The following is a 13,295-nucleotide window of genomic DNA, read 5'->3' as shown; positions in this document are numbered from 1 at the left end:
TCCCTGCGCGTAAATAGCGACTATTTCTCTATGACGTGTTGCGCATGATCTGAATATTAGGACAACCTGGAGCTGAACGCAGTGCCCACCACAAACATAAACCTTTAAAAATGAGAGAAAAGCTTACCTCGTGGAGAACTGACGTGTGAACTCAAATCTGCAATGAAAAAGAGACATTGAGCCTTCGTGTGAGAATACATAAAAATAACTGTATGCATTAAAAAAAACACCAAATCGTGTCTTGTATGACAGTCTGAGCAGAGGCTGCACAAACACATGATTGACGGCGGGGTTTTTGGTGTTTCTGTCTGCGGTCGGCTCTCTCATTGGCTGACAACATCCCCCAGCCAGGAATGCAGCGAGGAGATTGGCTGCGCGCACTCTCCAGCTGTACTTCAAAGAACACGCTCTCTACAACTAGGTAGTGTTTGGAGCCGCGAGCCAAGAGAGAAACCGTGTGACCCGAGTCAAACACGGTGAGGCTGGAGCAAGGTTGGAGCCGGGTACAGCAGTGGAATCGCGAACACCTTCACCACAGCACAGAACCCTGGATATGGCTACGTCTATACTTGGGGTGAGTCTGATTTTGTGCGTAAAAGTTGTGCGTAAAGTTCCTGCTCCTCCATGCTCTGGGTGTTCCTGCTCTCAAACATTCTTTAAAGTTTGTCGAGGTGATTCAGGATACTTCTGCGTTATTTTGGCATTTATTTGTTTGTTTACTGATTATGAATAGCAGCTAAAAAAAACGGCATCAAACTTTGTAAATTCCTTCTGCTTTTCTACCCACTTTTTCTCCACAGAAATGTGCCAGGTTATATTTTAATAAAGTTTGTGATCAAATGTTTTTATTTGGCACATTTATTTAAGGTTCTTTCTACATTAGGCACATTTATTATGGCTAGTTTTAACCGTAAACGTAAGCTTAATGTGTTTGGTTGTAAATAAATCATCTGCTTCCTCTATTTCGTGTCTTAAATCCAACTTTTCTCTCCTTTTATCTCCAGGAAGAGCCACGGTTTGGAACTACACCTCTAGCGATGCTGGCTGCAACTTGCAACAAAATTGGCAACACCAGTCCTCTCACAACTTTACCTGACTCGAGCGCATTCTCCAAAGGTGGATTTCACCCGTGGAAAAGATCCTCCTCCAGCTGTAACCTTGGATCCAGTCTACCTGGCTTCACGGTAGCAACGAGCCGCGCGTCCACGGGACTTACGCCGACCAGCGGCACCAGCAACAGCGCCTTCTGCTTAGCCTCCACCTCCCCGACCTCTTCTGCGTTTTCCACAGAGTACAGCGGGCTCTTTTCCAACTCCGCGAGCGTGACATCCCAGGAGTCCGGACAGTCTGCTTTTATCTCCAAAGTCCACACTTCAGCAGAGACTCTGTACCCTCGCGTGGGGATGGCGCACCCGTACGAGTCGTGGTACAAGTCCGGTTTCCACTCCACCATCTCTGGTGATGTTGCCAACGGCGCGTCCTCGTGGTGGGACGTCCACACCAACCCCGGGTCGTGGCTGGACGTGCAGAATCCCGCGAGCACTCTTCAGACCTCTCTGCACTCCGGGACTCCTCAAGCCATTCACTCCCAGCTGAGCGGCTACAACCCGGACTTCTCCTCGCTGACGCACTCGGCGTTCAGCTCCACGGGGATCAGCCCCTCCGCGTCCCACCTCCTGTCCACCAGCCAGCACCTGTTAACGCAGGACGGCTTCAAAACCGTCATCCCCACCTACACGGACGCTTCCGCCGCCAACGCCATGATTTCCGGGGGGAGCTCAGGAATAAGCAGCTCCTCCAGGTCGTCCAGGCGGTACTCCGGAAGAGCAACATGTGACTGTCCGAACTGCCAGGAGGCCGAGCGGCTGGGTCCCGCCGGGGCCAGCTTGAGGAGGAAAGGACTCCACAGCTGCCACATTCCCGGCTGCGGTAAAGTTTACGGGAAGACGTCTCACCTGAAGGCGCATTTGAGGTGGCACACCGGCGAGCGGCCTTTTGTCTGCAACTGGCTTTTCTGTGGCAAAAGGTTCACGCGCTCGGATGAGCTGCAGAGACACCTGCGCACCCACACCGGGGAGAAAAGGTTCGCGTGCCCGGTGTGCAACAAGCGCTTTATGCGGAGTGACCATTTGAGCAAGCACATCAAAACGCACACGGCCGGAGGGGGAGGCAAAAAGGGCAGCGACAGTGACACCGACACCAGTAACCTGGAGACCCCGAGGTCCGAGTCTCCTGAACTTATTTTGGACGGGGTGAACCCCAGAATCACTGTAAAAGATCCGTCTCCTCACGACGAGCCCTAATGAGACTCCTCCAAAATAAAACAAACAAAAAAACTGCACAGTTAAAAACGGGTCTTATTTGACGAACAATAAAAGGAGAAAATATTTCACGAAGCGGTGGCAAAGTCTTAAAAAATATATTCTCCACAGGCGTGTTTCATGCGTAAATCCATCAAAAGAAAGCAGATGTAGCCTATTCTAGGCCTTTGGGATTTTTTTAACTTGAAAATGAAAAGGATGTTTGCTTTACGCGAAACCTGTTGAACTCTGGCTGGACAGTGTGACATTCATCTTGTATATTGGCCACTAAAACTCTGTGTTTCTTTCCATGTAAATGTTAGGCTCTGATTGTTTTATTCGTGTTGGTATAATCCCGGAAGTCAGGGAGTTTACTTTCGACGCACTTTGTGGATATGTATGTACACAGCTTTTTAACTTTGGGTTAACCATTTTTATTTCTTTGCTAAAAAATATCTATATATAAATGTTTACCTGTATAAAGTCACACGTATAAGACTTTCATTTTATCGTAATTAAAACATCTGAAAAAAGGCTGTAATTGTGTGGTTTAGATTTTATTTTATTTTAAATTATTCTAAGGCGTGGGTACGTTATTTTTTTTCTTACTTTGACTATTCTCCCCGTGGAATAAATCAATGTTTAATGCCCCGGAAAGCAACATTTCATGGCCAAATGAAAATCTTGTTAAATGGTATTAATTATGACTTGGAGCACATCGCAGCCCCATGTGTCTTGTATTTGCGATTAGGGATTCGTGTCTTATCAAATATCTAATTAATCTCCGGGACATCTTTTGTTCACTTTCACTTTATCGGGGGGTTTTCCGAGGGGGTTTGATGACAAAAGGTCCCTGAATATTTATTCTAATTGTCCAAATTAACTGCCTTTCCATTTGCATACCAATCGATGGAGCGAGAAAGAGGATACGGCTTCTGAGATGTGATGGGAACACTTTTTTTTTTTTAAACTTTAGAGAAAAAAAAAGGAGAAGGGGTTAAAGAGTCACATGCAAATGCTGAATGTGAAATGCTCTTTTTTTTTTTTTTTTTTTGCTCGGTGCAGTCAAACGGTGCCTGCGTGTTATTTGAATATCAGTGGCCCCCGCATTGAAAGGGTTCAAGGATGCTCTCTGACTTCTTTGTGCTTACCCAGTGCAGCGTCCGACACGGAGAGAAAAAAGCCGGGAATAATTACAGCGCGAGACCTGCAACCGGGAATACGTCAGAGGAAAGCGTCTCATCCAGACACCCTCTTTTTTTTTCAAGAGGATGTTAAATTGACCAGAAGGCAATAGAGGGAAATTATTTTCATTTCCTTTTGTGCAACAGCGGCTTGAAGGAAACGGCCGGATAGTGAAAACCGCCAAATTAGAACGACAATTTGAACTGCTTTAAAATATTTAAGTGGAGGCGACACTTAGGGGAAATGTAAGCGTTTAAACGTCACGCGCAAAAACGGAAGTTAAATTTAAAAACCTTGCTGTGGAAATATTTTTTAAGTTAGGTCTAAATGCTGTATTTTTCCTTTATTTTTTGACTTAAACTGTTAATTTTTACAATAAAATTAAAGGCTTATAAATGCTAAATTTAAATAACAGAAAACAGGTGACGTAAATTACACGCTTGCCGATGTGCGAAATCAAATTCCTTAAACACGTATTTGCTTTCCACAAAATTGTATCTTCGACATTAAAAAAAACCCCTTGGTTTCGTTTTCTAAATCTATTTAATTCTCATGCTAAATATTTGGACAAAACCCGTATTTTATTCCTTTTTTTCCGTTGGCTTGACACAGGACTTTAAAACAAGCTAACGGAAACAAGCTAAAAGATGACGCAATGCGACATATTTCTTAAAAAAAATGCACGCGCATTGTTTTATATTCACTGAAATCATCCTGTTTTTCAATATGGTTTAAAATTCATTTTTTCATGTTGAAAGTACCCTTAAAAATATCGCAGTTTTACGGAAAAATTCAAAAGAAAAAACAATAATTATTTTTCATTAGATTTCTGACAACCGCACAAACTACAGCGTAAAACTGAGGTGGTTGAAAATTTAATTACAAAATAAAAGTCCCGTTTGATCTCCAGGAACATACAGCCGCCCAGACAGTACAGTGTGCAATGTTTATATTCCACAACTCCGAAATACAATGTATATATTCCCAAAATAAAAAGAGACAATTTTGAATTTAAACAAAAAAAAGTACAGCATCAAAAAGGGTCCACTTAGTTACAAGCTGACTATTAAAATTATTAAACATTTTCCATCAACAGATCATAGCTGCTAATTGCTTCCAATACACATCAATTAATTTGGATCCTTTCACAGACTGTAAGACAGCACAAGAGAGCAACGCTGCATCTCCATATTTCCTGTCAACTGCTTCCCTCTGCTGGAGGAAAAGGAGACGAGCACACATATTTTGCATTTTTAGATAAAGGGACACTACAACAGAACAGTCCTCTATAAACATTCAGATAATTTTAAGTTTTGTGTACTGTTGTAAAGAGTGAATAAAAACCATCAGTGCTTTCTTTTTGCTCTGTCTTGACTTCTCTCTTTTCTCTCCCTGCTCCTACTCCTGCTCCTTCCCCTCTCCTCCCTGTCTCTCCTCCTCTCCCTGCTTCTGCTCCTCCCCTCTGCTGTTCTGCCTCTCCTTCCATCTGTGCTGCTTCTGTTCCTCTCCCCATCTCCGCTGTGACGCCCATCTTTACCTCTGTCCTCCCTGCCTCTCTCACGGCTCCTACTTCTGTCCAAAGCGGACTTGGAGCTGCTCGGTCTCTGCCTGTCCCTGCTGCTGTGTCTCTTTCTCTCTTGACCTCCCTCCGGTTTCATCCTGTTTTGCGGGCTCCTGCTCCTTCCCCTCTCTGTCCTTGTTTGTCTGTAATCTGCTGACTCCTCTTCAGGCCGCTTCTGTCTGGTGTGAGGGCTCGCTGACCTGCTCCTGTGAGAGGAGGCCCTTTTCTGACTCTTGACTTGTCGCTCGCTCTTTGAGCTGTTATCCCGACAGGAATCTTTTTTCTTGTTCTTCTTTCTCTTCTGGCTCTTGAACTTGCCCCGGCTCTCTAAATCGGAGCCACTGTCACTATCACTACTGCTGCTGCCACTGCTACTGGAGGAGTCACTTGAGCTGTCGCTACTTTCATGCTTTTTCTTGTGCTTTCTTTTGCTTTTCTTTTTCTGTTTTTTACTTTTCTTCTTCTTGGCCTTCTGCTTTTCCAGGCGGTCCAGTTTTCTGTCAAACAAAAATACAAACATTTAATTAATACTGTACAAAGTAGCTTTACTCTACTTAAAAGTATGAAAAAGGCATATGATCCTTAAAGAAAATTAATTCAGCCTGATTGTAAAGCAATGCAACTATTTCAAGAAAAATATATAATGTATACAGAAGGCTACAAAAAAGAATTTCCACCATGTTTTAATTAATGGGGAAATTTAGGTTCAATTATAACAATGCTAGTGCCTTTTGTTAAGCTTTCATCCAACAAAAGGTGCATTTTTGCTTAATTCTTACCTGAGAAGCTTCTGTTTTTGTTTGGTGGTTAATGACTTCAGAAACTCCACCTCAGGATCCTCCTCTTCCTCACTAGCAACAAAATCCTGCCCAAGTACATTAGACCACATTAACATTCATGTTAAAGCACATCGGACTATCAGGTATGCATATGATTTGATCAGCTAAAACCTTTAAAAAAGCTAACATTTTTAAATCAACTTACTTGACCCCCTAACAGACCCCTTTGTGATGCATACATATATAAACGTCCTATCTTAAATATAGTATTGAAGGTGTGTGCGTGCGTTTACATCGTCCCATGTGTGTAAAGATGGGAGTAGGAGACAGACAATTACCTGCGCTGGATCACAAACTGTAGCGTTCCTACCAAGGACACATTTTTTCAAGGCAAACCCACTGTTTCGCATCTCCGCCATTAACTCGGAGGGGTGCATCGACGGACCTGTTAGCACAAATCACAGCCTCAGAGTCCCATTGATGTCAAAGCCATGCCAACCACTATCTCCACAGTGGGAATTTCAGGGGCGGCTTTGTTAACAGAATGGGACATCAAATCAACTCACTCCACTTCCGGCTGAGCAAATCATACAATATCATTCTCTGCCAAAGCAGCAGTTAGGGGAATCAGAATACACAATAATTACATTTTTTTCTCCCAGCACAGGAGGGGGACCATTACAGCACTCCACCATCAACACCATGCACTGACTGGACTCTCCCAGGGTAAACATTATTACTCTACAACTCCACTCGCTGATTGCAGAACTCAGAATCTGTTTGAGCTCCAGCTGAAAGCCGGAGGGGAGAGATACAGTATGTGTAGCTGCTGCAAACTCTGTGACAGCCTGGAGCTAAAATACTGACCACAAGTACCAAGCAGATGTAAGATAGTTTGTTGCATACTGGTCAGCTTTTCCAGAAATACATCTGACAGAAATATGTTGTGTTTGCAGCAGGTAACATGTCTATTTTTATCTCAACATGCATAATTCTTCCACATAAATCATAAATCATAATCCAAACAAATCTGGAAAAAGAGAATCTAATGTAAAAAATGTTGACCAGGGTGGCAGCTAACAATTACTTTAATTATATATCAATTATTGAATTTCTTTTATTGAGAAAAAAAGATAAGAAAGCAGGGCAAACTGCTCTTATTTTGTCTACATCTATTTCAAAATCTAAAATTACACTTCTAATTTTTTTCTTAGTTAATTTAAACAATTATCACAGATCCAAACATATATGAAACATTTATAGCATTCTGCTCTGATGTTACTGTGCTTTCCTGCTAGGTAATATAACAGAAAATCCCCTATTCATTATTAATAAAAAAAAATATTGCATATATGTTTTAACTTGTTTGTTTTTGTAAATATTATACGGACTCTACCTGCTGCCTCCTCTGAAGCCATAGAGCTGGCATTGATTCCCGAAAGCCCGAAGAGAGGGCACTCCCTGTCTGTGTTCACATGGCCCCATTTGTGACATTTGATGCATCTCACATTACGCACCTGAGAAGTTCAAATCAGACATCACTTTAAATTATACATGCACAATAATTCACACAAAACTGCTCATCAATGGCAATACAACCGTTTTTAATCAAACAAAAAAAAAAACCTCTCTTTATGAGGTTTTGCTGACCTTTTACTCAGATACTTCACCTTTGAAAAGTTTTTTATTCCAATTATTTTTAGCTCTAAAACACACTAATACTGGTCATGAGGTAAGTTTTAAAGCCGGACATGTGTGAAATCATGCAGTTGAAGCTTTTACTTTTCTGTTGGTGTGATTAGACTGGATGCAGTGCTTGCGTGTATACACCTTTAAGACCTGACAGGATACTGATGCGCCTCTAATTTTAAGAACTGATGCTACGCCTGTGCATTTTGGATGATCTTACTGATTTTAAAACGTGTGACCAACAAACTGCAATGTGATTTTCCCAAAATGCATGCTAGAAGACAGACACGGTTTTAGCCTCATTGAAAGGTTGACTTTTGAGCAGAAACAAAGACATCAGCTGGGTGAAGAAAGCAAAACTTAGGCCAACTACAGCAGCATTGATAACAGCAAGGGGGGCAACCTAGACAATGATATAACAGGAGACCCACCAGCCAAGGCTCAGTGGATGAGAGAGCATGTTTGAGGAGGAGGAGGATGTTGATGATTTGGATGTGATTGATTGATGACTTTTTTTTTTTAACAAACCTCAGTGCAAAAACAGTTAAAGCTGAGTATTTAAGCATTTGAATGTGTTTTTTTTCTTATTTCATGTTTCTATCTACGATTGAGGCTGAGAAACAAACATTTAAGTAAAGGTTTACATTCAGTGCAGTTTATAAGAAGACCCTCAGGTTCTTGTAGGTTGTTTTCAAAAGACATCTCATTTCTAGACATATGTGGGGTTACAAAATTATAATAAATAAATAAATAAATAATAATAATAATAAACCAAAATTACAAAGTGCTTAAAAAACATTAAAGTTCATCAGTAAAAAACACAATAAAAAGAAAAATAATCATTGATTTAAAACTAAAAGAATGCAACAAATCCTAGTAGTAACAAGTTTGACAGACTAAATAGAGGAAGACAAAGAAGGAAAAAATGGGATAAAATATTACAAAACCTTGACCACCTTGAAAAAGCAAAAATTAAGTGATAAAAGTGGAGGTGATTAAAAAAATGTAAAAAGAAAAATATAAATTAGGAATTGATTTCATCAATTTGAGACTGATTAGATGAAAATTGTTGCAATTTGATAAAAACAGTTGAAATTTAATCAGCTTTGATTGTTTTTTATTCATCATGAAAAGGGCAAACATTTTAATTTATCATTTAAGAGAAAAAGACTTAAGTGTGAAAGAAACAAAAAGTGATGATAAAATTACAGCAATGAAAATGTATGTGATTTAAATTATTAAATGTCAGAATTGCATGTGAATTAAAATATTAGGTGGTGAAAAAGATTGTGAGGGAAAACTAAAAGAGCTAATCCTGAGATATAAAAATCACTTTTTATCATTTACAACATGTCATAATAAAGTATGACTTAACTTCACTTTATTTTATTTTTGATACTTCTGCCATTGAAAAAAAAAACATACTTCCAACATCGAACTGCTCGACTTGATTTTAATGTCTGAACTGCAGGCAGTGCAGGAGGAGAGTAACTGAGTGTTTTTAAAGACTTTTGGTGACTATTTCATCCCTTTTTTAAATTACCTTCTGGGATTTTTTTCAGTGTGATGTTGGGGATCATTAATATCTACAGGTTCATGAAATCTGATGAGGAATACGAAATACACTTCATTGTTTTCAGAGTTAAGGAGCAGGACAAGCTCAGCCAGGCCCATCACACCTCCTGCCCTGCAGTGACACAAACAACAGCAGCTGAAAGAAGGAAGGTCCAAGGCCCAAGGTGTATTTTTCTATTTCTCTAACCATAGAAACGTTACTCCTTTTGTCACTAGAGCTTTCTATCAAAGTGTAGGTATTTAAGCTTGGTTACCATTTCATCGCTCAACTTCTTTTTTTTTTTGTAGATATTTAGGTAGGAAATTGACATTTGTGACTGTTCATATTTACAGTTATAGAGACATTTAAGGATTAGAGATGCCCTGCTGTCTGCTGGGACATGGGATGAAGTTAAAATACTTACATGTTAATAGAATTTCAAAGTTCTAGTGATGAAAAAAGTAATGTTTTTACAGTAAGAAAACTAACAAAAGAATACACCTTCTACCCAGGAGCTCCCTCATGTCAGCAGTGGTTTTAGATGATGTGTCTGCTGGGCAGGAGACGTGACTGACTGACCTTCATGCCACCTGATCCTGGCTGAGCTTGTGGAGCTCCCCAACTCCAAAAACAAAGGAGCACATTTCCACTTAGATGTCAATTTTCACAGAACAGCAAACACTTAAATTCACTAACATAATTTTCTCACATCACACATTTCCAAAAGGTAATTTAAAGATAAAAAAAGTAACAAAAAGCCTTTTATTTTACTTCACAAAAATTTTCATCACTTAATATTTTGATCCCTGTGTATTTTAATGCTTAATAATTCAAATCACATGCATTTAACATCTTAATTTTTACCAGCACTTTTTATGACATTCACTCTTGAAGCCTCTTTCCTCAAATTATACATGAACATGTTTGCACTGTCAATAATAAATCAATAAAAATATCAAATAAGTCACTATTTTCATTAAACTTGCAACAATTTTTATAAAAATCTACTGCAAATTTATCAAATCAATTCATAATTTACACTCCATTTATTTTATCCAAAGCATTTTATCACTTTATCTTAATTCACATGAGTTTGCATCAACTCCAGTTTTATTATTTCATTATAATCCCTTTCACCTCTCATATGGATGTGATTTTAAAGAGGTCTTGGGTCTAAATAGGTTCATACCTGTAATATTAAATCATCAAGTCGTGCACATACCTGGATTCCAAATGGCTGATCTCTAATATTCATGTCGTCCTTTGCATACCTAAAAGCAAATAATACAGGGAAAATAAAACATTAATTCTAAAAAATCCATCAGCAAACATAGACATTTAGCATGTGTGTAAAAATCAGCCTCTTACTTCTCTCTGGGAGCTCCCTTCTGCCATTCAAATTTGTATTCTTCTTCTCCCTCCTGAAAATTAAACACATTTTCAGTACGGAGTGAAGTGTTGAAACCCTTCCTACTTCCTTCAAACTGAATTTCTTCAAATTTATTGTAAATTTTAGGTTTGGGCTTTTTATCTACCTCTTTCTTTTCCTCTTCAGGGAAGAAGGCAGTCATGAAGAAGAAACAAGCACAAAACATTTTTACCCAGAAATGTGAGACTGGCATAAAAACTAGTAGATCACAAAGGATTCACTCAAGTTACTACGATGATGTACCTTTAGATGCTCCAGGTGGAGCCTCGTACATAAAATTAAGGCCATTTTTGACACGATCATCCCCCATCAACAACCTAGAGGAGAGAGCGCAACATGTTTAACTCCAAACATTGTGGAAAAACTACCCAGTACAAGACAGTTATATAACACCTATAAACCTCTGATGATAAGCGATGATTTTTCAATGTTCTGCAGCAGATACCTGTTGTTGTATGTCTCCTGCTCTTTCAGGTAGGCTTGCATAAGTTCCTCCTGCTTGTTCTTCTCGAACGTCAGCTTCTGCTCTGCAATCCATACCTATAAATTCAAGACAAAAATGATTTTTTAACACAGTAGACATCCTTAATACTTGGTGTCTCATTTCTAACTACAGTTCTAGTAAATCTCACTTCCCTGACAGATGGACACAAACTTTACTAATTGGTTTAAGTCAGATCATATGCTTGCAGCCATAGAGGCTTTAACTGACCTGTACCCACTATAAAAAAAATTTAAGCAGTGATATATTTTGCATATACAAATTTACAGTTGTAACTGAATATAAAATGTAATTACATAACTTGTTTACATAGAGAAATATTCCTAAATTGTGAGATTTATGGTTCAGCTTGCATAACGCCCTGTTCCCATGGGTTTCTGCAGAAGTAGGTAAACTGACATATCAACACTTTAAGTATGCATGCCTCATATAACACCCAATGACCACCTCTAAATAAGGACAGTCCAGTTAAGCAGTGGGAAGAAAGGTATAACAAAGGGACCTACACATATTGTAGCATAGTTAATAAGAAAAAACTGTATATGATCTTAAAGCAATGGGGGATAGGGGGAGATGAATGATGTTGTACATACAACTGCTGCATGCAACCTTTACACCATTATTTCTAAGTACTACTGTAATTATGTAATGATGCAAGGCATTGCAAAAATATTAGTGCATGTATGCTCAGGAAACGCAAAAGTATAGCGAGGGAAGGCAAAGTATACTGCGACGTAATGCCAAGTATTAGTCAAAGATGCTGTATTTCGAGGGAACGCTATATGGATTGAAAGGAAAAGCAAGAGAAATTAGAAGAAACTTGGATAACTGTGCTAAAAATGTGCTTGATTATGATTGTAGTTTATTGTTTCAATGGACTGGTGCCCACTTTGTATAATATAATTTATCACTATAAATAATCAAAAAAGTTTAGTTTTAAGTAACATGATAAAATAAAATAAACTCCTTATGGTAACACGTCCACCCTTTTATATGCTTATGATCAAAGATAGTCCTGGTGGCTCTTCTAAATAAAAGCCGAGTTAGCAAAAGTATATTCACTGTTAGCAAACACGGCTAGCTAGCTAACTCGCTAACCTGTCCCCTTCCTCTAACATCAGAAAACACTCACCTTTTTGATATTTGACTTCGAAGCGGGATGGAAATCCTTTTTACACATGAAATTCGCAAATGATTTCCCCATGACTGGTGTTTTTATACGCCAGCTGAGGGTATAAAGTAGGTGTAGTTTCGGCTAGCACTGTCGCTATCACTCACAGTCCGTGCGTAGAGACGTTGGCTTCCTCTGCGTGTAAACAAAACCACAGACCCAAAGAAGATGGTTTCATGTTGGAGTTAAAGGGGACGCCACACCATTCCGCATAGACCAGTCCAGTTTATGAAACCGTTTGGTATTCACCCATTCTCTTGCCACGTAATTTTTTTTATAGCCTGGTAGCACGTCTTCAACACAACATTTGAGGTTTTAATGATGCAAACTTAAAAAATTACTATGTTTATCTCAGGTCTCACCTCTGAGACAGTGAATTAAGTTTACTCACTAATATTAACATGGGATTTTTTTCTGTGGTAAGAACGCAATAAAGAGAAAGTCAGCGAAAATGATTCGCGATTGTGAAATTTAAAATGATATCAAATAATTATAATGAGCAACATAATTCTGGGGTTAATTACGATTAATAATTTGAATAGTTTGACAATTCTGCTCAATATAAAAACTTTTAAGAGGCAAAACTCTTGTTTTCAGCATGATGGTAACACATTGGTAAGGAACAATTAAATAGCAAAATAGTGTTGGCTTTAACAGAAGTGGTTTTTTGTTTTTTGGTGAAACTGGATTATTTATTTATTTATGTATTTATTTTTTGGTCTAAATTATTGGTTGATTTTTTTTGTCATTTATAATCTATATTTGTATTCAAGCTGTAGTGAAAATAGTACCCATAACTGCCTGCCAAGTAAATAATTTCCAGGGCATCATGTCTCTGGATGTACTTACATGTGGGCGTGGCTTTGGAAGTTCAATACAGTTTGGCTCCGCCCCTGCAGGTGTTCAGTCCGTTTAATTTTAAAACGGCCTCTAAAACAGCGTTTTGTTTTGAAACGCCATTTCAAACACCTTTTATTTTGAAACACATTTTCAAACAGTTTTTTGCTACTCCTTCTGAAGCTGCGCTTTAGCTTTTGGGCTAAAACTTCTTAGGACTTCTCACTAGAATAAATGAGGCTCATAAGAATTTTTATGGTCTTGAATTTAAAAAGTCTAATTTAAGA

The 13,295-nt window shown here is 38.9% G+C and overlaps 2 protein-coding genes across 2 annotated transcripts; one reads left to right on the top strand and one right to left on the bottom strand.

The window, feature by feature from the left end:
• Positions 1 to 442: 442 nt before the first annotated feature.
• Positions 443 to 2,828, top strand: sp9 (sp9 transcription factor). Its single transcript, XM_041806990.1, has 2 exons — positions 443 to 574; positions 1,005 to 2,828. Exons 1-2 carry the CDS (start codon positions 554 to 556, stop codon positions 2,301 to 2,303), a joined length of 1,320 nt encoding a protein of 439 aa, XP_041662924.1. The 5' UTR covers positions 443 to 553; the 3' UTR covers positions 2,304 to 2,828.
• Positions 2,829 to 4,347: 1,519 nt separating this feature from the next.
• Positions 4,348 to 12,302, bottom strand: cir1 (corepressor interacting with RBPJ, CIR1). Its single transcript, XM_041806989.1, has 10 exons — positions 12,133 to 12,302; positions 10,944 to 11,038; positions 10,742 to 10,815; positions 10,605 to 10,618; positions 10,438 to 10,490; positions 10,292 to 10,340; positions 7,222 to 7,342; positions 6,164 to 6,270; positions 5,826 to 5,911; positions 4,348 to 5,543 (listed from the first exon to the last, which is right to left on the bottom strand). The coding sequence occupies exons 1-10, from the start codon at positions 12,202 to 12,204 to the stop codon at positions 4,832 to 4,834; spliced, it is 1,383 nt and encodes a 460-aa protein (XP_041662923.1). The 5' UTR covers positions 12,205 to 12,302; the 3' UTR covers positions 4,348 to 4,831.
• Between the last annotated feature and the right edge of the window lie 993 nt (positions 12,303 to 13,295).

This window comes from Cheilinus undulatus, linkage group 15 (assembly GCF_018320785.1).
Source record: "Cheilinus undulatus linkage group 15, ASM1832078v1, whole genome shotgun sequence".
NCBI lineage: Eukaryota > Metazoa > Chordata > Actinopteri > Labriformes > Labridae > Cheilinus > Cheilinus undulatus.
Note: the sequence above shows the minus strand (reverse complement) of the source record. Positions and strands in the feature narration are given on the sequence as shown.

Bases quoted from the DNA above. Each gene is read 5' to 3' on its own strand.
- sp9 (XM_041806990.1), top strand. From the start codon at position 554: ATGGCTACGTCTATACTTGGG. The intron at 575-1,004 runs GTGAGTCTGATT...TTTTATCTCCAG, and splicing joins TGGCTACGTCTATACTTGGG to GAAGAGCCACGGTTTGGAAC.
- cir1 (XM_041806989.1), bottom strand. From the start codon at position 12,204: ATGGGGAAATCATTTGCGAATTTCATGTGTAAAAAGGATTTCCATCCC. The intron at 10,816-10,943 runs GTATCTGCTGCA...TCTCTCCTCTAG, and splicing joins CAGGAGACATACAACAACAG to GTTGTTGATGGGGGATGATC. The intron at 5,544-5,825 runs GTAAGAATTAAG...TTTGTTTGACAG, and splicing joins CAAAAACAGAAGCTTCTCAG to AAAACTGGACCGCCTGGAAA.